Source organism: Phycodurus eques, chromosome 7 (genome assembly GCF_024500275.1).
Source record: "Phycodurus eques isolate BA_2022a chromosome 7, UOR_Pequ_1.1, whole genome shotgun sequence".
Classification (NCBI taxonomy): Eukaryota; Metazoa; Chordata; class Actinopteri; order Syngnathiformes; family Syngnathidae; genus Phycodurus; species Phycodurus eques.
Window position 1 is genome coordinate 27,658,326 of NC_084531.1, and position 26,655 is coordinate 27,684,980.

A 26,655-nucleotide genomic window follows, 5' to 3' on the forward strand; every position below is an offset into this window, starting at 1 on the left:
TAGCCTAATCGCATAATTGCTGAAATTATTTTTCACATACTGTCACAATATCATTAAATATAGCAGTGCAGTTGGCCACCCGATTTTTTGTTCTTTGTGTCCGCATAGATGCTCAGTCATCTAGGTTATGGTAATCTGCAAAAGTTAAATCGAGGCAACTGGACTTTTCTTGATTGTTGAATTTGTCGTCTTTCTTCCCCCTCATTTTCCCAAAATGGTCCAAAATGACGAGCAATTCTGCAACTAGACTAACGAAATGTTTAGAAAAATCAATCCAATGTTAATACCTCAAAAAGACAACAGTTGACTGTGATTAACCAGTTTTGGTGAAGGTGAGCTCAATTTCCCTGCCTCCACCAAGGCCTAATTACCACCAGATTTGTTGCACCACAAATAGTATCTTTCAGACAAAGTGAAGAAACGCATCATGCCACGGTCCAAAGAAATGTGATTGAAATATATCATTCTGGAAAACATTATAAAGCCATTTCCAAGGCTTTGGGCCATTATCCACAATTGAAGAAAACTGTGGACAGTGGTAAACCTTGCCAGGAGTGGCCAGCCGACCACAGTTACCCCAATAGTGGAACAATTACTCTTCCAGGAGGTCGAAAAAGAAGCCCGAACAACATCCAAACAGGCCTCAGTTAAGGTCAGTGTTCATGACACAACCATAAAAGGCAGTGGGTAAAAATGGGATCTATAGAGAATTCCGAGGCAAAAAACACTATTGACAAAAACAAACCCAAAGGCTGATTTCAAATTTGCCAAGAAACATCTTGATGATTTTCGGAATATTCTGAAAAGTAGACATTTTTCTAAGGTGTGCGTGCGGCCTGTTACTTCTGGCGTCAAAATAACACAAAAACATCATGCGTATTGTTAAACATGATCGTGGCAGTGTGATTGTCTGGGGCTGCTTTGCGACTTCAGGACCTGGACTATTTGCTTTGATTTGTAGAACAATGAATTATGTTGTCTACTAGAAAATCCTGCAGGTGAACTCAAGCTGAAGCGCTCTTGGGTTATGCAGCAGGAAAACGATCTGAAACATGCAAGCAAGTTCACGTCTGAATGCTAAATGAAAACAAAAAGAAGGTTTTGGAGTGGAGAAGTCAATGTCCAAACTTAAATCCAATTGCGATGGTGTGGTATGACCTTAATAGAGACTGGAAGAGTAAAAGAAATGAGTTTATATTGCATATACAAACTGAAAATCATATATGGAAATGTATTTGTGAAATCTTTTGTTTTGTTCAGGAAGACTAATAAAGGCCCCATCTTAAAAGAATTGGTAATTTTCTCAATTACGACCCTAGTGAGGATAAGCAGTACAGAAAATGGATTGATGGATGGTTCATGTTTTACAAAAAAAAAAAAAAAAAAAAAGTTGGAGAAAAGGCCAACACAAAGAAATGTTTTTTTAGTGCCTGTGCAGGGAGGAAAACAAGAAATAAACTTACGTCCCACATTGCAATCAAGCTCATGGCCAGATTGTTTTCAAGTCGTCAGTGGCTGCAATCACACCGCCCAAACTCCGCTCTCCTCCCAGCTTTTGGACAAAATCGATGAGAGTTCCTCCATCTTCGCCTTTTATTCACACTTTTATTGATGGCGATACTTTGCAGCCCGAATACGTCCATCTGCAGCAGCTAACAAAGACATAATCCCTCAAAAGCCTAACCGTGAATTTGAGGAGGAGGAATAAGAGGCAAACACAGGGAGCTTGGAATTATCTGAACCGGGCCCCGCTTAGTCGCCTCCACCACGCGACGCGGTGCGAATGTTGTTTACGCAAGCAAATATCACCATTTCCAATCCATGAGGAAGTCGGAGTTGGGTAAATGGCTAAAACTGCCACGGTTTTAACCCTCAACACTGAAAACTACATTTTTCTGTTTATAAATGCAAGTAAATAACTAATTTGCTTTATTTTTGCTTTGTGTTGTGAGTCAAAATCTAATGCCCTCACATGTGGGTAAGGAGAGCCACAGTTGCCAATGAACTTACAGCCGTTTACTGAATAGGATTAAACAGTCAAACACACAAATAAAAAATTAAAACACTTGCAAGGCGCTGCTGTAGGCCACAACTCACGGCCAGACACTCATGCATATTGACCCTCCAACCTGAAGTCAGCCGCCAGGCCACGCCCCTTTTGGCCACACAACACACAGGTACTACAGTATGTATTGTGATTAAAATTTCCAACAAACGAGTGTATTTCTTTTCATTCTCTCTTTTTTTCAAAACTGGCTAATATCGGCAAGAAATAGGGTGTACAGTGGACCCCAGGGGGTAGGGAGCGGGTCGAACCGCCATTATAATTGCATTGAAATAGTTTTTTGTTTTGTTTTGCGAATTGCACCCCCCCCCCCCCCTCCCTTTTCAATCAAAAAACAAAAATCTAATAAAATCTATGAAAACGTGAAATGCGGGAGGGGTGCGGTGTCCACTGTATATATAATTTTTTGATGAAAGCAAGTCACAGACATGTTATTAAGACACCTGGAAACGATTTCAAACTGTGGGAAAAAAATAATAAAAAAATGCATGTCTGTTTCTTGCCTGTGGTTCAAAACAATGCAGCGCCGTCAAGCGTGAGCAGCTCGGGTCAGTCCCGAGCGGCGATTATTTTCAGCTCCGTGACCGCGCTGACCCTCGCACACCGCGGAGGAAGGTTTGAGCGTGTGACAGGCGCGTTGTAATGAAAAAGCACTTTTGCGCTCTTTGAGCTGGTTCGTGTTTACCTCGGCTGCCTTTTAGTGGCACTTTCATCTGTCTTCTCCTCTAATTGGATCCTCTGCACACAGTTCCCGTCGGAGCATCTGCATCTCCTCGCGCCGCCTTCGCCTTCCTTCTCACATGCACACAAACAAAAGCATGCACACACGCAGAAACACATTCACTGTCTCACTTGCACACTTTCTCTCACTCACTCATGCGTAATTTTATTTCCACACTCACACACGCACTAACACAAATACACACTCTCTCAGTCACACACTTTCTCACATACACTCTTGCACACACTCACATATACTAACTCTCATACACTGTCTCTCACACTTACACACTCACTTTCCCACCCTTTTACTCTCACACAAAACTCAAGCACTGACACACACAGTTGAACACACACACACACACACACACATACACAGTCAGACACTCTCCCATTGTCACACACTCACATGCACACTTTCACTTTCTCTCACCCAATCTCATACACACTTTCTCACACACACGCACACATTCGGCTTTATGCGTTTCCCGTTGTGCTGTATAACGACAGCAGCTGGCATGGCAGGCCTTTCTTCGAAAACATCAACAACAAGCGAAAAGGCGATAAAACTCCGCGCCCCTGGCTTCACCTCGTCAAGAGAGGTCGTAATTACGTCACGTCAAACACGCTCGCGATTAGCGCTCAATATTAAGAGATCAGCAGCTGCTGCTGCTGTTCTCCCCCCCCCCCCCCACCCCCCACCCCCCCTTCTTCCCCCTCTGCAAATAAACCCCACGACCATGTTTGCCTCCTGCTGCGTTGCTTTTATTTTTATCCCCGGCACGCCTTTTGTCTCCCATAAGTGACTTAACACACTAAATATGGATCTAAACATGCAATCCGCTTTAAAAACCGACAAACAATTTCATACGTTAAAAGCGGAGAATTGCACTAATGTGTCCCCTTGAAACGGTTTTAAGTGGATACAAGCTATTTCAATCATTCAAAATCAACAGGGCTCTTCCTCTGCTATAGGAATTTTTCAAAAGTTTAGTTATTTGCGATCATAAATCGTTAACTGCATCAAGTTTCCAAACGACCCACACATGATACGTATAAAGAACACTTATTCCAAATCTGTAAAATTCTTGCTTGGACACGGATGACTAAGGAAGCCTTAATTGTATGAAGAAGACAATTCATTCATTGTGACCTGTTCAAATTTTTTCAGAGAACATTTAGGCACTAGATGTGATGGAGATGGTGCCCAACTAAGCTCCAGTGATAGTTGTTGCTCTCCCACGGAGCAAACCTGGGAGCGTTGTTCGATGTATTTTCGCTTTCATGTATCATTAAAGGTCCCGTGTTCCATCAAAATCTGAATTTTGCTGCTGTTTTATTGATTTATTTTCCATATTTAAATGAGAGCTATCAGCAATCCAATCAGAGCAAGGCTTATTTACATATCAAATATTAATGAGAAATCCGGCAGTCTCAAATGCCAGGCGTAGAATAGCTTGATAAAGGGCGTCCTGGGCATTTTCAACACGGATTATCTTGCAAACCCGATAAAAGGACATCAAAGATTATTCCCCCAAAAATGTTTTTTTTAAATTATGGCATAGGACCTTTTAAAACAATTCTTGCAACAGACAATGGAAGAGCTAAAAAAGGATACTTTCCTGGCGCCTGCACGGCCACCTTGTAGTGCTGGAAGCTTTTGCTGGGGTGGAAGTTGAAGATGAAGAGCACGTTGGCCCTGTCAAACACGACGACCTTGTCCTCCTGGTGCTTGGCACTCACAAAGGCCTGCGGGGGAGGCAGGGGTGGGGACACACACGCGCACGCCATGAATAGTCATCAACTTTCTCCTCCGCGTGGATTTAGAGGATTACAATGCGGCGCGCTACATATCAGCGGGACCGCAGTTTCCGGATTCCAGGTGGCGGCCATCTCAGCAGACGCGGGCGCTTGTCAGCTGGGTTCAGAGTCGCCGGTAAAGTCCGACTGGACTGATGCTAATGTTTCATTTGCGGGCATTATCAATGTCAAACCGACGCATATCCCCTGGAGAATGGAATGACATCCAAAACAAGTTTGGAAGTGGTTTTAAAGGAGACATACACTGTGCTTTCTTGTTTTTTTTAGAGCCCGACTGATATGTGATTTTGGGGTGCCCATGCCAATAGTGATCATGGGTGCAAAAAAAAAAGTCAACGTCAGATACATCGGCCGATACATAAAATTTCACCATTGACAGACACAAAACTGTACATGAATGCAAATTCTTATAATACCCTAAATATGATTCAAGACAAAGAAGCAGAACACTACTAAATTATAATCAGGAACTTTCATTAGTAAAACTCTCAACACAAAGCCTGTAAATTGCATAATCGTCTATAGTGGTGGTGTCTTGAGATGCACGATTTGTTCCACAGCTAGGCCGTATATATCAAATCTTTCCCCATTGAAATGAATGGAAATACCAATAATCTGGTCCAGCCTCACAAGAAAATAACAAAACATGTTTTGTGTTTTTTTTTTATCAGGAAAATTGCACTCTATAATAATGAACTTAATAAAAACATACAGTAATGACATAATTAAACAGAATTAAACAGTTTTTGTTAAACCGCATCAATTGAATGGCCATTGTGCTGCTGCTTGCCTTGGCCACCTGGGGGCAGTATAAGACATACAGGCAGATATACTGTAAATGGATGCCAACACGTTTGATTTGATCTTAGCTCGACTCAGCTCCTCGCAGAAGATAAACAATATGACTGTGAATACTGTTATATTGAATGTCCACATGCGTTGCGGTACCATTTGTGTTCAAATATTAATTGCTTGAAGGGTTAAGGGCTTTTCACACTGCACTTGGTTTTATTGGTGTTTGCCATGGGGTCATGGCACCAGGGCAGAGTGCAGACATTTTTTTTAAACTGGTCTGGCTCTAATTTCTGTTAACTATTTATGTTACGTTACTGTATATGAATGCTTTCCTCAATATACCTTACCACTTTGTAACCAATATTTGTTATGACAGGGAAATAACCCACTGCAGGGCCAACGCAGAGTGTGGCTTTTGTTACATTTTCAGCAAAATAATAAAACAATTCAAAAAAAATTCAAATTACAAAAAAAAAACTAAAACAAAACTCACTCACAGACATGTTTTGGGAAACAAGCTGTTCATAAACTATTTACATGGCGGTTTAATTTCACACATGATGGGTAGGCCCAGCCACTTCATCCAGCTCTTCCGAGGGGATCCTGAGGTGTTACCAGGCAAGCTTGGAGACGTCGTCTCTCCAGCATATCCTGGGTCGTCCCCGGGGTCTCCTTCCGGTGGGACGAGCCCGGAACACTTCACCAGGGAGGCATCCGGGAGGCATCCTAAAGAGATGCCCGAGCCACCTCATCTGGCTCCTCTTGATGCGGAGGAGCGGCGGCTCTACTCTGAGCCCTTCCCGGATGACAGAGCTTCTCATCCTAACTCTAGGGGAGAGCCCGGACACCCTGCGGAGGAAACTCATTTCGGCCGCTTGTATCCGGGATCTTGTTCTTCCGGTCACGACCCACAGCCCGTGACCATAAGTGAGGACAGGAATGAAGATCGACCGGTAAATTGAGAGCTTGTAGGACCGTTGATCGACCAGTAAATAGAGAGCTTCGCCTTTCGGCTTCGCTCCTTCTTCACCACAACAGACCGATACAAAGTCTGCATCACTGCAGACGCTGCACCGATCCGCCTATCGATCTCCTGGCCCATTCTTCCGTCACTCGTGAACATGACCCCAAGATATTTGAACTCCTCCACTTGGGGCAGGATCTCATCCTCGACCCAGAGAGGGCACTCCATCCTCTTCCAACTAAGGACCATGGTCTCAGATTTAGAGGTGCTGATTCTCATCCCAGCCGCTTCACAATTGGCTGCAAACCGTTCCAGCGAGAGTTGGAGGTGACGGCTTGATGAAGCCAAAATAACAACATCATCTGCAAAAAGTAGAGATGCAATACTTAGGCCACCGAACCGGACCGCTTCTATGCCTCGGCTGCGCCTTGAAATTCTGTCTATAAAAGTTATGAACAGAATCGGTGACAAACGGCTGCCTTGGCGGAGTCCAGCCCTCACTGGAAACGAGTCCGACTGACTGCCGGCAATGTGGACCAAACTCTGACACTGGTCGTACAGGGACCGAACAGCCCGTATCAGGTGGTTCGGTACCCCATATTTCCCGAAGCACCCCCCACAGGACTCCCGAGCGACACGATCGAATGCCTTCTTCAAGTCCACAAAACACATGTAGACTGGTTGGGCGAACTCCTATGCACCCTCGAGGACCCTGCCGAGGGTATAGAGCTGGTCCACTGTTCCACGGCAAGGACGAAAACCACACTGCTCCTGCTGAATCTGAGATTCGACTTCCCGACGGACCCTCCTCTCCAGCATCCCTGAATAGACCTTGCCAGGGAGGCTGAGGAGTGTGATCCCCCTGTAGTTGGAACACACCCGCCGGTCCCCCTTCTTAAAAAGGGGGACCACCACCCCAGTCTGCCAAATCAGAGGCACTGTCCCCGATGTCTAACGCGATGTTGCAGAGGCGTGTCAACCAGGACAGCCCCGCTACATCCAGAGCCTTGAGGAACTCCGGGAGAATCTCATCCAAAAGTGAAGACAAAAGCAACATTTCTCCCAGTGCGCCGCACAACAATAAATGAGCAAACAAATATCCGTCCATCCATTTTCTGAGCCGCTTCTCCTCACAAGGGTCGCGGGCGTGCCGGCGCCTATCCCAGCTATCATCGGGCAGGAGGCGGGGTACACCCTGAATTGGTTGTCACCCAATCGCAGGGCACATACAAACAAACGACCATCCGCACTCACATTCACACCAAAAAAACGGCCAACGCCAAATTCGTTAATCGACATGAAATTGGGCAGACATCCCTATCACAGCCAGACACAAAAACAAGTCTCAGACCCATGCATTACAAATTGCAGCGGAAGTCGAAAAAAAGATCTGGACAAAAGCGTGTCCCAGTGTTATCAAGACCCCTGGGAACTGTTTTAAATTGCCCCAAAAATGCATGCCTTGTTTAAAATCATCTAAACTCTACTAACGTAAAACGATTTGAAGGTTGTGCATCAGCAGGAAAACACAGCCAGATACAGTTCATTCAGATTCGGTTACATGTGCTTGGGAAATGAAACTAGATGACTCGTTATCGATATGAAGAAGAAAAAACTGTCCGTCGCGCAGCAGACATGATTGTAATTATCCTGAGCTCGCATCGGAGGAGGACGACGACGATGGCGGTGGTCAGAGAGTAACAAGGTGAAGAGGCTCTCTCGCGTTACGATACACTCGCCGCAAATCAATTACGCACGCTCGCGCCTAATCCCGATCAATTTACTCTGCATTTACATCATCTCTCTGGCAGAGGGAAACACTTGGCTAAGCTCCGCTATTAATCGAAGAGCGACGACGCCGGATGAGAGCTAAATCCCGAGAGAGGGAAACCTCGCCAAGATGAACTTGACAGGCATTTATCTCCATCTGCCTGTAAGTGATGACCAATGCTTGCCAAACAGTTTGTCCTGAGAAATAAACTGGTGGTGGGTATAAATATTTGAGTTGAAATTTAAATAAAGATTCTTAATGACGGTGTGCCCAGCCAGCCAAACATGTCAAAACCAAAACCCAAATCCCCCAATTCTAACACTAACCCTAAACCCGGACACTAACCTAAAGACTAATCCAGGTGTGGGCAAAGTATGGCCCACTCTGGTATTGGGACATTACATGATTTAAAATGTATTTATTCATTTGTATTTTGCCCTAACCCTTACAACTAATCCTAAATCCAAAACCTGTAACTCTAACCCTAAATGCAAACCTTAACCGCTGAATCCTAACCCTAACCAGTATGCCTAAATACCAACCCAAACCACCAATCCCAAACCTAAACCTAACCGTAAACCACCACTCAATTGTTCCGGCATGTGTGCTGATTGCAGTAATAACATAATTAAACAGAATTAAACAGCATGTCAAGTATTTTATACATCATAACCGATTCTGGCACAGATGTTGGCCAGCGCGTGCCAATCGATTTGTCTTGATAACTAAGTTGGCGGTGGATATAAATATTTTAAATAGCACATTTCCTTACCGGCGGGGCGGCCAGCCAGCCGTACTTGTCCTCGGTGCGGTTCATGTCGCGGTCAAAAGCGTAGAGCTGACGGTAGCGCAGCTGCATCATGTCCAGCAGGTTGAACTGCCGCCGGGCGTAGTGGTAGCTCTCGTTGTTGCCCTCTCGGGGAAAATCGAGCCACTCGGGGTGACCGAACTCATTCCCTGCGGCATAAGGACAAAAACAGAGAGTGAAGCGTCTCCGTAGATGAGAATGGGAGCTGCTATTTGAGGCTCTTTTCAAGTCGCAAACCGTCCGCGACCCGTAAAGAATCCCAGCGGAGCGTCTCGCTTTTTAAGTTCAGAGCCACAAAGCTTTTATTTCGACTGCCTATTTGGTAGAAACCTGCCCCCGAGCAGTTTTCTGTTCGCTTTAGACAGCTGGAAAAAAGAAAACAAGAAAAGGCCTATGTGAATGTACATTCAGACATAGGTATATTACTATTGTATTATAAAACAATAATTCTCTGGTAGAAAATAGTTACAACTCGACTGCAGCTCTATGGGTACATAATGCTAAAAACTAGATATAAATTCAATGGGAAACATTCCGGAAAGGAATCTCGGAACAAATTAAGTTTGTGAAGAGAGGTCCTACTGTCGCGTATTTGCTTCTTTAATTAATGTCAACAAATGTTCCAAAGGTGTTGAGCCGCATTCCAGGTGGTCAGTCAGCCTGGAGTTAAACCCAGAAACATCTCGCGGGAGCGTTCGCGGGGTAAACGCCAGCGGTACCACTCTCCCGTCGCAGCGGGAGCTGAGTTAATGAATCCATCAGCAGATGTCACGCCAACATCATAAAACAACAGCCAGCTATAATTGAATTCCCAGCAGAGGTTGCGAGGCACGTGCACCCGGATGAAGCCACGCGACAACACAATAAATGCTGGTTGTTTATCGTCACCTCCAACGCTAAAAAAAAAAACGGTCAAGGTAACAGGACGAAGCAGACGTAAGGGAGATTGACCGTCGGTGCTTATGAAATTCATTACGTGTCTGTTAAAGGAGCAGCAAACAATAAGGCCTGGCCTGTCAACACTGCACTGCAGCAGCCTCAGAATAAAAGCAGCAAATGAGAGCCTTTACCCGCGTCATTAGTTCCGTCAAAGCCGTGCTTTTCCTGTGTCGGTGTTATGTGCGAAAGGTACCGATGTGGAATCGGTGGGTTGACAGTGAGCTGCATATTTGCCAGCTTGGAAAAGCAGTAACAGAGGCCCGACAGAAGCAACATACTTCTTTGGACCAATTGTACTGTGTGAAAGGGAATAAACCAGGGTATGACTAATATGCAACCTGAAATCCTAACCTAAACCCAAATCCTATATTTTACCCTAAACATAAACACTAACCCTAAATTCTAACACTAAATCATCTCCAAGTCTAAATCCTAACTCCCGAAAACCTACGCCGAAACACTCTCCTGAAACACTAAACCCCATACCCTAACCATAAACCAACAGAGATGAATAAGAATCCGTGGAAGGGAGTGGGTCGAAGTCTAACTGCAAATTTGCTGACTTTGGAGTATCAGAGTTGGGAGGATATGCTGTGTGAAAGGACTAACCCTAGCACGAAATCGTAACTTCCTAAACTGAACCCAAAGCCTAAGCCTAAAAACTAATTTGAAATCCTAACCCCCTAAAACCAACCCCTAACTCCTAATCATGACCCTAAACCTAAACCCACAAACTTGACCAAGAATCCAGGGAATGGGGCTGAGGGATTGGCAGGAGGTTGGGGGTTCAAATCTTCCAGCTTCAGAGATAGCGTCAAAAGCACAGGATGGTGGAAAGGCAACAAACCTTATCCCTCTAAACTTAAACCAAACACTAAACCTGAACACAAACGCTAACCCCTAAACCACAACTCCCTGAACCACAATCCTTAAATGCTAACCCTAAGCCTAAACCGAAGTCCACTAAACGAAATAAGAATCCACGCAATAAATCGAGCTGCGGATTTCTTCGCTTTGGTGATAGTATCAGAGGGATGGCAGACGTCGGAGAGAAGCTGAGGGAAATATTAGAGGTGTGACTAAACCCAACTCCTCTGCCAAAACCTAAACCCTAACCCCTTCACCCAACCAAATATACATCCATTTTCTATAGTCTCAGGTGAGCTGGAGCACATCCCAGCTGATTTTGGCTTTGTACACTCTGGACTGGTTGCCAGTCAAATGCAGGTAAACCCTAACCCTTACCTAAATCCCAAACACCAAACCTAAACCCTAGCCCCAAAACCTATCCATTACCCTTAATCCTAACCATAACCTGACACACACTTCTTCTCTGGCTCTTCAATGTTAGTAAATCTATTAACCCCCAAACTGAAGACCAAACATACAGCCCTTCAAAAACTGGACCCAAAAACTGCCAAACAGTTGCATGATAATCCATAAACCAAAAGAAAACAGGTCAAGATGCGACAAATCTTCCGAGGATTATGGTAGCGTCATCATGGCATCAAATTTCCCCCGTTGATTATTTCATAAGGATGAGTAATATGACGGATTCCCAGTGCAGATTGATCTAGAGCCGCATTAAGGCTTCCCGAGTTTAATCTCTCCTTAAGAGAAACGGATTGGACACACCTCCGCCAGGTAATCGTTGCTCTTCCCTTGCCAAACGTTCCTCCCCGTATGCCTCTATTAATCACAGCCATAATCGACTTCTTCCTCGCTTTCCTTGCAGCCAAAATAAACCAAGTGCACTCTTATATAAAAGCATTTCATAACACACAAGGGGGAAATACTGATGGAGGTTCAACGAGTTTCTATGTGCAGTAATTTCTCTTTAATTACTGGGTGGTCACTGATAAATCGTCTTTATAGTTAGTAGAGTATATGAGTACCACAAACTTTAAAAAGCTTAAGAGAACCCTAAAGCATGATTTATCTGGTACTTAATATAAACTCGATAAATGCTGCTGTTCCTCTGGTGTGTAATGATAACAACTAGACACAATACTGCAGTTTCTCTGGCACCTAATGTGAAAAAATAGATGTACGGTAATGCTACTGTTCTTATGGTACGTAATGATAAAATTGAGATATATTGCTGTTCTTCCGTGTCTGGTGTGTGTTGGCAGGTGACACCATGTTTAAGCTTTGCACAAGACCAAGCAGCGTTGCCACTTAGCAGTTTTTCCCGAGATGAGTGGGTGTGTAGCAACCACGATGTGGGCGGGTACTTCACCACTGAGTTCACTTTTGACGTCACAAACCCATGGAAATCTGATCGTTTTGCAAGCCTTACGAGTTTATCATCTTTTGCATTCAATCGACAAACCGCATAGATGTCAAACCTAAACCATGTCACTGACTCATTTTGACGTACAGTATGTGATTGGCTTTTGATGGAAGGGGACCTCGAAGGCTAAGTAAGCTATGTGGTTGTTTTAAATACACTGTAATTCTCATCCATCCATCCATTTCCCACACCGATTATCCTCACTAAGGTGGCGGGTGTGCTGGAGGCCATCCCAGCTGACTTCGGGCACACCCTGAACTGGTCGCCAGCCAATCACAGGCCACACAAAGACCAACAACCATTCGCACACACATTCATGCCTACGGGCAATCTAGAGTCCTCAGTTAACCTACCATGCGTGTTTTGGGGATGTGGGAGGAAACTGGAATACCTGGAGAAAACCCACTCAGGCACAGGGAGAACGTGCAAACTCCACACAAGCGAGGTCGGGATTTGAAACCGGGTCCTCAGAACTGAGAGGCGGATATGCTAACCAGTTGCTCACCGTGCCGCCTGTGTAATTCTCTATATTAATTATTACTTTCGCTGGAAGATGCAACAAACACCTTGAAATCTTTCTTTTGAGGAATTGTTCTCTATATGCCCAACTGGTGCTTGAAGTGAAGTGAGTTGAGTTGAGCTCAATGCCATCACACAGCGGACGTATCTAAGATTTGTGCTCGCACAGCAAAGAAATCGGCTGAACGACGGCAAAAATCCAAGGTCAATCGTATCTCAAGGCATAACTGTACGACTGATATTATACAGGCATAATAGTGGTGTTCCTCAGGTATGCAATAAGAACTAGATATACTATAGTACTAGAGCTTCTCTGGTGCATAATAATAAAAACTAGATATAATAGTGCTGTTCCACAGACAATACTGCAATTCCTCTGGTATATCATGATAAAAAACTAGCTGCATTACTGCTGATCCTTTGGTATATAAGAGAGATTAGATGTAATACTGCTGTTCTTGCATTGCATTTCAAATCAACACAGTTCTTGCATAGATATGGGCCAATAAGGCCTGAAAGTTGATGCCAAGATTGTACAGTATGCATAGGAATCTCAAATATTATTATGGTGTTGGTCGGGTAATTGTTGCCACTGCCGTGGCTGCGTTGTCATAATGAGGGGGATGAATGCGAGGCGGCAATGTTTACACGCGATTACGTCAGGCATCTCATTAGCGGTCGAAGCTAGACGCGCATCAGATAAGCGGCTGACAGTGACACGGTCCCCTCAGTAATTAGCCGTGCCGACAAGCCGCCGCGATCAATGTGTTTACCACAGGAGGGATTTCTGGCCAAAAGGGAAGATCAATGAGGGCGGCGGCGAGGCGAGAGCAGATTGTAGATGTGGACGGAAAACAACAACAAAAAGATGCAATAGCAGGGTGCATGTTGAAAATATGTTTGGAAAAGGAGAGGGCGTCTTGAATCACCCTCCAAAAATGCTTCAAAACACCACAGTTATTTTCATTCTTCCTTTGACCATTGTCCAATGATACGCGAGGTACTGTGTGTATCTGTCTCAACGGGGGGGGGGGGGGGGGGACAGGACGTTAGTAAAGTATGGTGCAAATAGACCAAGCAGAAGGAAAACGTTCACAAAGTGTTTCTGACTGCAGAAAAAAGCACATCTTCCACGTGAGACACAATGCATGTTATTACAATAACACTTCATACACATTTAGCGTTTGTAGAATATGGCCGAAGCATCGTGGTCGCAATGCCATTTTTTCACGAGTGGGGAAGAGTAACGACGCAACTACTCATTTCCTGAGAAATAAGTTATTTTACTGTTGTACTACATACAGTATATATTTAAAAAAAAAACATTTGTTTATTTTTACTAATGTTCCTACAGAGTGCAAAAATATATTTACCCAAAATACGTTATTTACCCAAATGTCAAAATAATACATTTTAGATTTTTAAATTTAAAATCAGGCATACAAAAAAAAGGTTGAAATACAAATGACAAAATATCAGTAACTTTTGAAATTTTTGACAGTAAATTGAAAACGTAAATAACAAATGGTATACTTACAAGATGTACGCTCAAAATAATAATAATAAAAAAAACTGTTTGAAAAGGAGAGGAAGTCTTTAACATTTGAAATGCTGGGAGAAGTTTCCGGCTGGGTAATTTCGCCCCGTAAATCCGCAAGGTTATCGGTAGTCTCGGTGAGCTGTGAAAGTCAGCTGGCGCGAGAGGCGTGCTGATGTCGCGATAAAACCCCGCGAGGCGTTTCACAGTCGGCGCCGCGTTAATGCCATCGACGTTACAGTATCCATCTCGCGGCGTCGCTGTCGGTCACGAGTAAATAAACGAGCCTTTCCGAGCTGGGAAAATTGATTTGCTTGCTCAAACTATTTGCTCTGGCTCAGCACCAGTAAGTGACTCTGGCTTCATTGATTCATGGACACACGGCGTCATGGCACCTTTATACCTGACTTTATTTTATCCTTATTGTTTGGGCTTGAGCAAAGTTACATTTCAAGATTATATTGGCCAATTACAGGGGTCTTGCAAAGATTGGAGATTTTGTCCGAGTGCTACCAAATTTGAACAAGGTACAGTAGTACCTTGATGTTTTTTGGAGTGCCCCAACCTCTGTTCCTCTGGTACTAATGACAAAAGCTATATATATATATATATATATATATATGATTTATTTTCCTCTGATCCATAGATAACTAGATACAGCTGGCATGACAAATCCTGTGTGTGCCATGATCCGCAAAAAAAACCTTGGCAATTTAGTGTTATGTAGTTGGGCAAATTCACTAGTAGGAATTTGTCAAATTACGAGCCGTGGAATTCACCCAAAATGGCTGCTTCAAACCAAAATGCCTGACTTCCTGTCCACTTTCGGGCATGGGTTTATGAGACAAATCAACGTGTCTGTCATGGCCCTGTGTTTCAAGTTGTTTTTCTTTGTGTTGCAGTGTCTGGGTGAGCGAAGGTGGGCGTGGACATCGGTGACACACCTGTCATGCATTGTAATCATCAGCCTTTTTAGGGGGCACCGTGACAGTGTGTGGGCGTCGGAATATTCACTCGTTTTTGTCCCGTGTTTGCCGCCCTTCTGACCGCTGTCCAAATTTAGGCTCACTACGATTATACCACACGGACCGTTTGTCGTGTCTCCCTGCGTTATCTGTTTTTGATTCTCTCTTGTTGTAAGTTCCTTTTAGTTTCGCATGTTTCGCCATCACATGCTCGGCCATTCAATTAAAATTGTTCGGACCTCTGACCTGGAGTCTATTCTTTGGGATCTGCCCTTACGGCATTGCCGATCGTGACAGTGTCCTGTTATGATAGGCATGTCCATCAAATTTCATGTTAATTGGAGAAAACTACTGTGCGTGTGTGTGTGTGTGTGTGTGTGTGTGTGTTGGGGGGGGTGGCATTTTTCACCACTTAGTCAACTCCTCCCTGACATGCAAAGCTCGTCTCTCAGGTGAGCTGTATCACTTCAACATACTTCTTTGGACCAATTGTACTGGTCAGGACTTTGCCGCAATATTGTGGCATTTCAGAGAGAGTACAAATACCTCAAATAGGTGAGATTTTCATCGAATGACGGAGGATAGGTTAAAAAAAGAAATTTAAATAGATGAATTCATCCAATTTAAACTTGAAAGGAGCGTGGGATTACTGTAATGCATTTTAAGTTAACCGCTGCACAACAATAAAACGGTCTACCTTTAAGTTCTCTAAGTGACAAAGATTTAAAAACGGATTCGCCTTAATGAGACTTTAAGCCTCAACCGCCCTCGCTGCAGTATATTTTCTTCCCATTCACTTTGCTTCTTCTTAAACAAAAGTTTTAACTTTCGTCTATGATTAATGTTATCACGCGATGATAAACGCTACCCCTTTAATAAGGCTGACAGGAGCGCTCAAAGGAGAACAGTATGCTTTTTCTCTGCCTTTAATTCAGCCGGCTTTGCGTAGCCGTGCGTTTCAAAAGCTCGTTGACAGAATGAGGAGCGCGTCTGAAAATCGAGACGAGGCGGCCGCCGCCGCCTCGCTCGTGTCGTTACATCACGTATTCTTGATTATTGTACCGGTGCAAAAAGCAGAAAAGGTCAATGTCACTCCCTGCGTTGCATAATTACTTACGATAAGCTGCGGCTTTGCAATACGTTTTAGAAATGTGACGGAAGCTTTGGGCTAAAGGTTAAACACATTTGAAGACTGTTTCTAATGTCAAGTCAATTAGTGGCCATCGATCAATGGCGGTTATTTCGCAAAACAGGAATCCTATTGATTTTGGATCAATGTAGCAAGGGTCACAGATCAGCAGATCAGTGGCCCCTAGAATTTGGGGAAAATATAGCCCTCAAAGCTAGTTTCACTCAGCAACATGACATTTGGTAGGCATGCCAATCACATGGAGACCAAGATGAACACATGGAGACATTTTGTCCGATTGCTACCAAATCTGGCACCGTTTTTCCATTAAAGCTCGCCGGTAGGTGTGGCAATCAATGCCGTGTGTCGCGAATGTGAATTTCTAAAAAAACAAACTTGTCCTAAAGATGTTGGATTGTGAAAAACTTTAGTGAAATTCCGGTTCTACTATTTACTGTATCAAAATGACTACAGCAAAAATTATATATATTTTTTGCTGTTTATTAGGATGAAAAAATAAGAGCTCTGATTCCATCACTTAATTTTCTCTTCTCTCAGCGCTGCTAACTGACCTCAGAGAAGCTAAGGACATTATAAAGTCGGTCAGCAGGTGGCGCTAAAATGCAGTGGATGCTGTGCTTGGTCTGTATTTACCTTAACCCAGAGAGCGCATGCAGAGACGAAGGTCAATGTGCGACATCTTTAATTAATCTTTAATGTCTTTACCAGCGGGGCACTTGGACACACATTTGGATTTTGACTGTGCTGTACTCCACACTCAGTGGTTCAAAATGGCTAAAGCTACATTGATGCTAATCTACAACTCACTGGACTTAGTCCAGAGATGTAGCCATGAAAGCTAATGCACTTTGTCCCCCAGCCCTTCATCCGTCCTGATGGAATTCAATTTAAAAGGGCTATTTCACGATAGTATATGAATTAGGATTTGTCAAGAGATTAAAATTTGGGTCTTGCCCTGCAGCTAAAAAAAAAAAAAAACATCATAAAGACATTAAAGTCCCTCCTGACAGAACACAGTAGGAACCACCCTCAGTTATTAAATATTTAGACAGCGGCCTGTTGTCGCCTGCTGTCTGCGGATGGAAAGCATGACTAAAACCACACTCTTATCACAGCGGTTGACACTTAAAACGGCTAACGTTTTACCGGAAGGATGAAAAACAAGCATACGGCGCATGGAAGAAATCTGAAATGATTCCATGCCTAACCCTAACCCAGTTTTCCTGATTTTTTTGGGCATGGCTAAAACGGTGCCTAGAGATGTACTTCAGCATCGGGCATGAGTCCCCCCCCTTCTCCTCTATACTGAAAAGAACTAAGGTGCTTTTATAGGAACTTAACTAGTTATCCAGCGCATTTGCGAGTTACCTTATTATTATTATCCCCTTTCAACTACTACAGCATGCAGTTAGCTAGCGTAGCTAGTAATGTAATGCATACCTGGACATGCAACTTCTCTACATGCCACAAGTTACAGAACAGCTCGGTGTCGTTACTTAAGACTTCCTAGGAAGGCGGTGACGCCGCGTACGAGCCCGCGGCCTGTCCACCGGCCGAGAGGAGCCCCGGAAGCCTGTTAGCTCGTGAGCTAGCTGCTGGCTAGCGCCTCTTGTCGCGTGGCATTGAAAGCCCTGCAATGACCCGGTGGGGTATATTCCAGCCACCGGAGGATTTGAGTTCATATATTCGGGTTCTCGGGTTCTGAGGTTAGGGTTAGGGTTGGGTTCCTCCCAATCACGTGAGCATTCACGCTCAGTCTTAAAATGTTACATTTAAACCAAGTAGTGTATGGTTATACACTTTTCGATCTCATTTAAAAAGGACATAAAAATATTCTCTCGGACTTCCGGGGTGGTATGGTATGTAGGCTATCTGTAGAAATACTGAATGTGGTGTAACTTATTGGCTGGTTATAAAACAGCAGATTTATGGGAGGACATAGGAGATCGGTTAAGAATGGCATTTCTTAATGACTGCTCACAGCAGAATAGCCGTCACGGGGCGATGACTCACCCATGAAGTTGAGGTAGGCTTCGCCGCCCAGCGCGTGCGTGATCAGGCGGATCATTTTATGCAGCTGCACGCCACGATCGATAACGGGAGTCATGGGAGCCAGCGAGCTCATATTGGTGTACATCTCCTTGTCCATCAGCCAGAACGCCAGCGTTTTATCCCCGACTAGGGCCTGGAAAAACGATATGGAGGGTGAGCATCATGAGCACGCACTCGATTTCCCTATTGACTAGGTATGTCGAAAAGGGATGTTATATGCATGGCGGACCAGTAGCAGTAATAACACTATCAAACTTCTAGTCCTCAAAAAATGTTTTTTTAGTTGTTTATAAACTAGTTGATATATGTTTTAGACCTCCATGTTTATAACTAGGATCTCCATTGGCCCCCAGAAGTGTCCCCCACAATTCCTCTTGAGACCACACTTTTTCCATTTTCAAGACAAGAGGAGGCAAAAAAAAAAATGGTAAAGACAAAAACCAAATGGTATTTTCCCAATTATTTCGGCTTCAAAATTGCTTGTTTTTCCACCCATAAGATGGCTCGCTGTACTGTGCAGAAAAATGAATAAAAAATAAAATAAAAAAATATTGATGAAGTCATCGATTAATTGACCTCAACTAGACATTGTTGACTATAAAATCTGAACACCGATTTGAAACCAGGTCCTCAGAACTGTGAGGCAAATGTGGTAGATTATCATTGCTGAAATTTTCAACTAATTTATAGTGTTTTGGAATCATAGTTTGTGGTTAATTTACATTTTAAAGTATTACAGTAATATACCCAATTCTAAATATTTTTCACAGTTTTTCGATATTCACAGCAATGCTTGGTCCCTATCCCCTTTGAACAGTATACAGTATATATACAGGTATATGTTTTTATGAATGTTATATATAAAACTATCTAGTATTGTGAAAATGTCCATTTTAAGTTCCCAACGGTGTAAAAAAAAAAAAAAAATACCCCAAAAAACTGAAGTACTAACCTGGTCGTGACTCTCAGCATAGGCGATGCTCTTTTCCGTGTAGCGCCTATTGGTCAGCGTGTGGACGATGTTGCCCATGTCCCACTCTTCATCCTTGAACTCCTTCAGGATCTGCACCGTGGAAAAAAACAAAACAAAATAAAAACCAAAAATAAATGAATAAATGCAACGATAGATGATCCTGAGGGATACAATTGGGGGTTTCTGACTGATGTCCAATGGCTGGCTGTTTCAGTTTTTCAGCATTCTGGAGTTTGCTCTGGGTTACACTTCTTTCTCATATCAATATCTTGTTGTGACATCTCCTTATCTGCACCTGTGACTTATGTCCGCCCGATGAGTGGCTTTAATGGAGTTTTTAATAACTCCGCCGCACCCCATGGGTGGCGAGGCGGCACCAGAAGAAAGGCAAGGTCACAGCATTTCATCTAAACGCGGGGATTTCACAATAAATCCTGGTGAAAAGAATCAATGGGAAGCCGGCGGCCAGGCCTAATCGCGTGCCTACTGCCGGGAATCATTTACAACAGGGGTCATTGAGCCATGCGGTGTATTTGCAACTTCTAATACGGCGTTCCCTCGTTACATAAAACACTATTGCGGTTCATCGATAGTAACCCTGCTGTCTCACAGATTTTTAAGCATTTTTGTTTTTTTTTTAAAGCGTTTTTAGTATACAGGGAGGTCCGAATTTAGAGTTGCACTTTGCAAATTTTTTCCAGATTGTATTGCAAAGTTCTTGTTCATTATATTGTACTTATGTACCTGTAAAAAGGAGGTGTAGGTAGTTATTGGTTCTTACTGTGGGTGTTGGGGGCAAATGCATTTCACAGCTTGGGTTCGGTTTTGTTTCATGTGTCAGTTTGACAGTAAACTTTACCTGACAGTAACAAATAAACATCTCGAAACAAGAACTGTGCGAGCGAGAGAATGAAAAAAGGCGCTAAGGAATATCTTTTTTTTTTTAATTCTTCAAGGTGTCTTCTAACAAGTTAAAGTGTGTTTTAAGTTTAGATTAAATTGATTAAAGTGCGTGGGAACGGTAAAAGGGTTAAAAAAAATACTTTTAATATGGTGTGTCTCTCTCGCAGAATTTCGCGGGTGGGTCTGGAACATATCTCCGCGATGAACAGTCTTCACAGTAAGCAACAAGCTACTTCCTAAATGGGGGGGAAAAAAGCTACTTCACCCCCGCTTGAGCCCTTGGTGATGGACGTGCGGCCCGTCCGGCTGGATGGGGGCAGCGCGTGGCGAGTTCATCCCGGTGACAGGCTTGAAGTGTGCCGGGTGGAATTGGCCCCGACAGCTGACTGACAGCTGAGGAAACCTTTATATTACTCTACAGAGAGGTAATCCTCGTGAGTAAAGGGGAGTAAATTGTGCCGATCAATACGTCTAAGATGAACTGGCTGGTCCAACTAAATAGTGGCTCTTGGCTTTATGTATTGACTGTATATGTCACCTTTTCACCTGAAAATTCTGAGCTCATATTAGTCGGTGAAGTGCAGCTCAGCGGAACACTCCAATGTAAAGCTTCGCATAGGATCGTTGCATAAAACATATTCTAACGTATATTATTCTAATAAACACTGGTCCTTCTCGTGGTCGCCAACATACCCTTGATTACTGGGAAACACCATAAATTGTCTTCTACTGCAGTGATTCTCAAAGTCTGGTACCACGAGTTGTATGTGGGCTCCCTCTAATGGTATGTGAAAGAAACCCCGCTTTCGTACAGTTCGGTTGTATTTAACTTCAAAGTACGGAACTTTCAAGTTAAATACAACTGAACATTTTGCATTTATTCAGTCGTCCCTCGCCATTTCGTGGATCACTTTCTGCAATCTCACTGTATCACGGAAGTTTAAATCGCACACAGCTAATTTACGAGTTACAGATACCACCACAATGTAGAATGTGAGGAGAGCAACCTTAAGTGCACAAAAAAATCAAACCTGCAGAGCTGCTAACCGATAAAAATTCACTTCCAGAACAATTTTCAAAATTTGTCAAGAACATTACTTTGCAACAGTCATAATGGTTACTAAGTTATGGCTTCAATATTTGTGATATTAATGTTTTTATTACATCAACCTTGTCATGGCGGACGCAGCTGTTGCCTGAATCAAAGTATCAGTACTGTATATGAGATTTCGACATTCCATCATCAAAAATGTGTCGGTGGATTAATTTGCATTTTGCCAATTCTGTTTGCAACCCGGGTAAGAAAAAAAATCATGTTTGTGTTTACAGTTATTTACATTGTTTACGGTTAATTTAAACAGAGCGTGCAAAATAACCTTGAGCAATGAACCGTGTGCTGTTCTATGAACATTATAGACAAATGGACACTACACGACAGACTTGCATCCCTGCACCATTCAGTCACTCCAAATCATCCCACTCACTGCAACCTCACCAGTGCTGTGGGAGCAATTAATCGGGTAGCGACCCGCTTGAGGACCACAGGCTCGACCGCGACCCGGACCCCCGAGCTCCCTGGCGCCGGTGAAACTCCACTTCATCAATGGTAATGAGCAGCGGCGCAACCAATCTTATTTTACAAGCCGGCTGTCAGCAGCCAAGCCAGAGAGCGCTCGGATTAATTAGGCAGGGACGGAAATATAACGTAAAAATAAAAAAATTAAATACTGGAAAGGAAATGAATTGTAGCTTCACGGGTCATTACAGCAACCTTTAGTACAGTGGTTCTCAAATTGGGGTCCCCTTGCTGCGGCTTGGGGAGCCGCAAAATAATTTGCAATAAACTTTTGCAATAAACTATGTCATCATTTAAACAAAGTACATACCTACATATAAGGACCAATAAAACAAATTACTCGTCCCAACCTTTGCTTTTGGCCAATTAAAAGCGCCGATATGATAGTATCACATAAATGTGACATCCCTGCATGAATAAGAATAAAAAGTGTATTATTACAGGGGTTAAGTCTTTTTTAGAACAACGGACTTTCTTTTTATAGCCCCATTTTTAGAGCATAAATGCATCTTTTCCAGAATAAAAGGTGCAATATTACAAATATAAAGTTGTATTCTTGAAATTCACAACTTCCATGCTTCTTGCTCCAAATAAAGTATAAATAATATAAAATATATATATATATATATATATATATATATATATATATATATATATATATATATATATATACACGTATATATACATATATATTTATGTTTAAAAGGGAACATTACACTCCATACCTTGTTAACACTGTCGTGTTTTTAACAATTTCATGAAGCTATTCAACTTCCCAACCTCGCTATATCTTCTTCTATCAAACACACCCGGGAGGGTCATTAGCCAATAAGAATCAATCCCACAGAGCACCAGCGAGCGAGGAGGTCAAAGCGAGACGTGACGCAAACAAGCAATTTTGATAAGTGCCGTCTAATTGAGAGCGTGTCCGCCGTGATGGATGGAGAAAAGCGCTAAAAGCAAAGAAAAGAGGCGCAGACAGAAATGTGTGTTTTCATTCAATTAAAATAAATGGGGAGAAAGAGAAATGGGACTCGGAGGTCGTTGGAGTCGAGCGAAGCCGACGGATCTGGCAGAATTCCCGTTTCTTATTGCCGCCTGTAGCTGTTACAATTACATTCCTACTGTAGCTTCAAGGAAGGCTATGTGTTCATTTGGCCACTAAGCAAGGGAGCATCTTGAGCTGGGCATCGCAATGGAATTTGCCATCATCCCAACGAAGTAGGGTACACGATTTGTCACATCGGAAGGGGGATACACATTTACCGCGAATCGAACCAAATTTGATTAAAGTCAGCAAAGGCCCGATTTTCGGATGTCTCTGAAAGGTTATCCCGAGCGATTATCCATGGGTGTGGTTTGCGGTAAGAGTGATTTTTCCTGTCTGAGCTTCACGGAAATCATAAATGTTCAATATTTATGATCGCAAAGCCTTGCGTGTCGCCAAATTCGAGTTTTGCACATGCTTTGTATTTTCTAGCAATGTGGATGCCCTGTGGCACCATGCTGCCTCTCAGTCGGTTCATCCACCACCCCACACTACAGTATAATCACTTAGGATCTTGTTTGAAATAAATCACTCTTAACACACATCAAAACTCCGGAAAAATCACTCATCTTTAACTCATCTTTCGGAGAAATGAGACAATCAGGCCTTGGCTCATCTTTGATCTGAAGAGGGGGGAAAAATGCTCAAATTAGGTACGATTATCAATATTCCCCCCCCCCCCCCCCCTTTCCTTGATCCCCCTACTCATTATTTAGAGATCGTCAATTTCCTCACTGCCGCGAAACGACTCATATCCAATGAGTCTTGCCGAGGACGAAACACAGCGTGACGCCAGGCTTGCGGAACTGAGGGACTCATTGGGTACAAATGCCTGTCTATAAATAACACTCGCCAGTCTGTCTGTCTTTCTCTGCCTCATTCTACCTGTCTGAGAACTCTCCTTGTTCCCGCTTGTTAACAACATTCCCTAATTGGCACCGAGAAGGAGCCGAGCCTTGAGAGAGGTTCAAGCATCGTATCTACTTATCAAGATCAAGCGCTTTTCAAAAACATTCATGGCCAATTCACAAGATTTCCTCCACCTTACAGTTGTGCTAATTATATAGAATAAACATGTTGTTATGGAATCCCTGCACTGGAGAACTCATTTCTTCTGAAAACTTTGCATTCCATTGATATTATTCTAGGAGCAGAGCAAAATAAAAAGGCATGCCATGACTATGTGGGGCACATTTAAATTACAGGTGGCATATTAAGGTGAGGTGAGGTATATTATGGTTACACGAGGCACAATTAAAGCAAAGCGTGGCATAACAATCACACGCTCATGCAGCCAAAACAGTCACAAAGCTATGCATGGCATAACAATCACACCTTTGTGTAAGCGGCCTTGATCGTCTCAAAATAATAAATGAGGCTGATGTACACAATACAATTCCCATTCACTCTTCCCTCTTTAGAATGTATAACATGCATAACTTTGTTAGCAAATACTGACATTCAGCAATACCTATCAAACACCACTAGGTGACAGTATCGCTCTGCAAACGTGTTCTGGCTGGAAAAGCATTAAGTGAATTGAGTTACAAGCTTGGAACATCATGTAAAGAAACAAACAACATGCAAACTCGTAAATACAGGTACTGTATTTTTCTTTTACGATACAGTGGTTAACTTCTCTTTCTACTTGTATGATCACTAGGAATCTCATTTTTTTTTTTTTAAATCATCAAACTAGTCAGATAAATCTGAGTCACCATTTCAATTTCAATTCAAACCTTGAAATTGCTACTTTAAAATGACAAGCTTCTTCTGGTGCGATAAAGAAAATAGGCAACTCTCAAATTGTTTGGAGAAGTCAAAGCAGGAAGGAGAGTTCTCCTCAGGCGCTCAGAGGATAATCCTGCGAGTGTTTACCAAGCAGGAGGCTTCAATCCAAGGAGAGCAAAGCCGGTGTAAGAACGAACGAGCGAGGAAGGTCAATCCTGGGAGTCTTCTTCTTCTTCCCTCTCCGTCTCTTCATCTTCGCCGCGGAGTATGAGCTACTGCTGTGAGCGACTGGCTTGATGAACGACGCGTAAGCATCCACGTACCTTCCCCTTCGGTCAGGAAGCACAATCAAGTGTGGCGCGTGCCGTGACAAGGTCGCACAGTTCGCTTATTGATGAAAACATAACTTGACTTTCATGGTCGGGAGCTTTAGAAAGTACATACAATTTACCACAATACATAGCAATTTCCTCAGATTTGGCGACATGAGACACAATGAACGTAAGACCCAAAGATGCAGTAGGATACAGGTACAATTTCTTTTAAAGCTATGTCTGGCATTACAATCACACGCCGGTGTCAAAACAATCAGTCAAAAAGCAATGTGTGGCATAATAATCAGACACTGGCATCAAATCAATCACTCTCAAAGCAATGTGAGGCATAATAATCACATTTGTGCAGTCAAAAAATTGCTCTCAAAGGCATGTGTGGCATAACAAGTACTGTAATTTCTCATTTCTCTCTCCTATACCAGTTCCTAGAAGTTAATCATTAAAAGGAAATAATCTGAATTACGTCAGTGCATGCGGAATATTTCTTTAAAAAAATAGTAATAAAATATGAATAATACTTCATGTTTTCAGCATAACTAGGACCGAATCTAACGGTGCTTGTTGTACATAGGTAGAAGGTTGGACAAATATTTCACAATCATATCCCAAGATACTCTGCAATTACCATCTATCGTTTATGGACATATCCAAAAATACAACAGATGAAATTTTTAGCATCTCGACTATACAGTAGAACCTCGATAAAACGGACCCTATATAACGGATATTGGATAAAACAGACTGTCGGTACTGAACGATGTGTCCAAAAATATTTTCCATTTGTCATGAATGTTTGCATTGACATGGCTGCCATGTGATGATGGTTCTACCTATTGTCTGTTGTACATAGAGCGCTCCGCAGAGAGAAAGCAGCATGGCTGCGGTGTTAACGCTGAAGAATACAAAAGTCTGCAGTGTGGAACATGTTATTTTTATGTAAAACTGTTAATAAGTTTTTTTTTTGTCAAGCCGTTCGCCTTTGGCAACAATTTTGGAACTCGGAAGCACACCAATTCCTCACGGCTCATGAAAGCGACTCGCCTATGATGAGTACTGTACGTCAACAATGTCACCATGACCAAGTATACCGGCGCGGTAAGTTTAGATAAAGTGTGAAACTTTTAGACCTTTTCAAGCTTTTTTTTTTTTTTTTTTTGGCCTCAAAACAAAAGGTGTTCCAATGTGACGGACAATCGGCTATATCGGACGACCGCTCCCAAACCCGCCCCCTCCCACCATTTTGGTCTGTTCTATTGAGGTTGCACTGTATACAGCATAACAAAAGCTGAGTGCATATCGCAACAACAATATGAAATTAACTTTGACATGAAATGGCCGACTGGTTAGAGCGTCTGCCTCACAGTTCTGAGGACCGGGGTTCAATCCCCGGCCCCGCCTGTGTGGAGTTTGCATGTTCTCCCCGTGCCTGCGTGGGTTTTCTCCGGGCACTCCGGTTTCCGCCCGCCCACATCCCAAAAACATGCGTGGCAGGTTAATTGACAACTCTAAATTGCCCGTAGGTGTGAATGTGAGTGCGAACGGTTGTTCGTTTGTATGTGCCCTGCGATTGGCTGGCTACCAGTTCAGGGTGTACCCCGCCTCCTGCCCGATGATAGCTGGGATAGGCTCCAGCACGCCCGCGACCCTAGCGACGAGAAGCGGCTCAGAAAATGGATGGATGGATAAAATT

General features: G+C 43.2%; 1 protein-coding gene across 1 annotated transcript in view; it reads right to left on the bottom strand.

Moving 5' to 3' along the window:
* Window positions 1-26,655, bottom strand: part of gbe1b (glucan (1,4-alpha-), branching enzyme 1b) — a 64,123-nt gene that overhangs the window by 6,016 nt on the left and 31,452 nt on the right. Inside the window, exons 11-14 of the mRNA XM_061681204.1 lie at window positions 19,352-19,462; window positions 18,361-18,532; window positions 8,909-9,093; window positions 4,404-4,534 (exon numbers count right to left, since the gene is read on the bottom strand). Of these exons, the coding sequence (XP_061537188.1) occupies window positions 4,404-4,534; window positions 8,909-9,093; window positions 18,361-18,532; window positions 19,352-19,462 (599 nt within the window). The remainder of the gene's footprint in view (window positions 1-4,403; window positions 4,535-8,908; window positions 9,094-18,360; window positions 18,533-19,351; window positions 19,463-26,655) is intronic.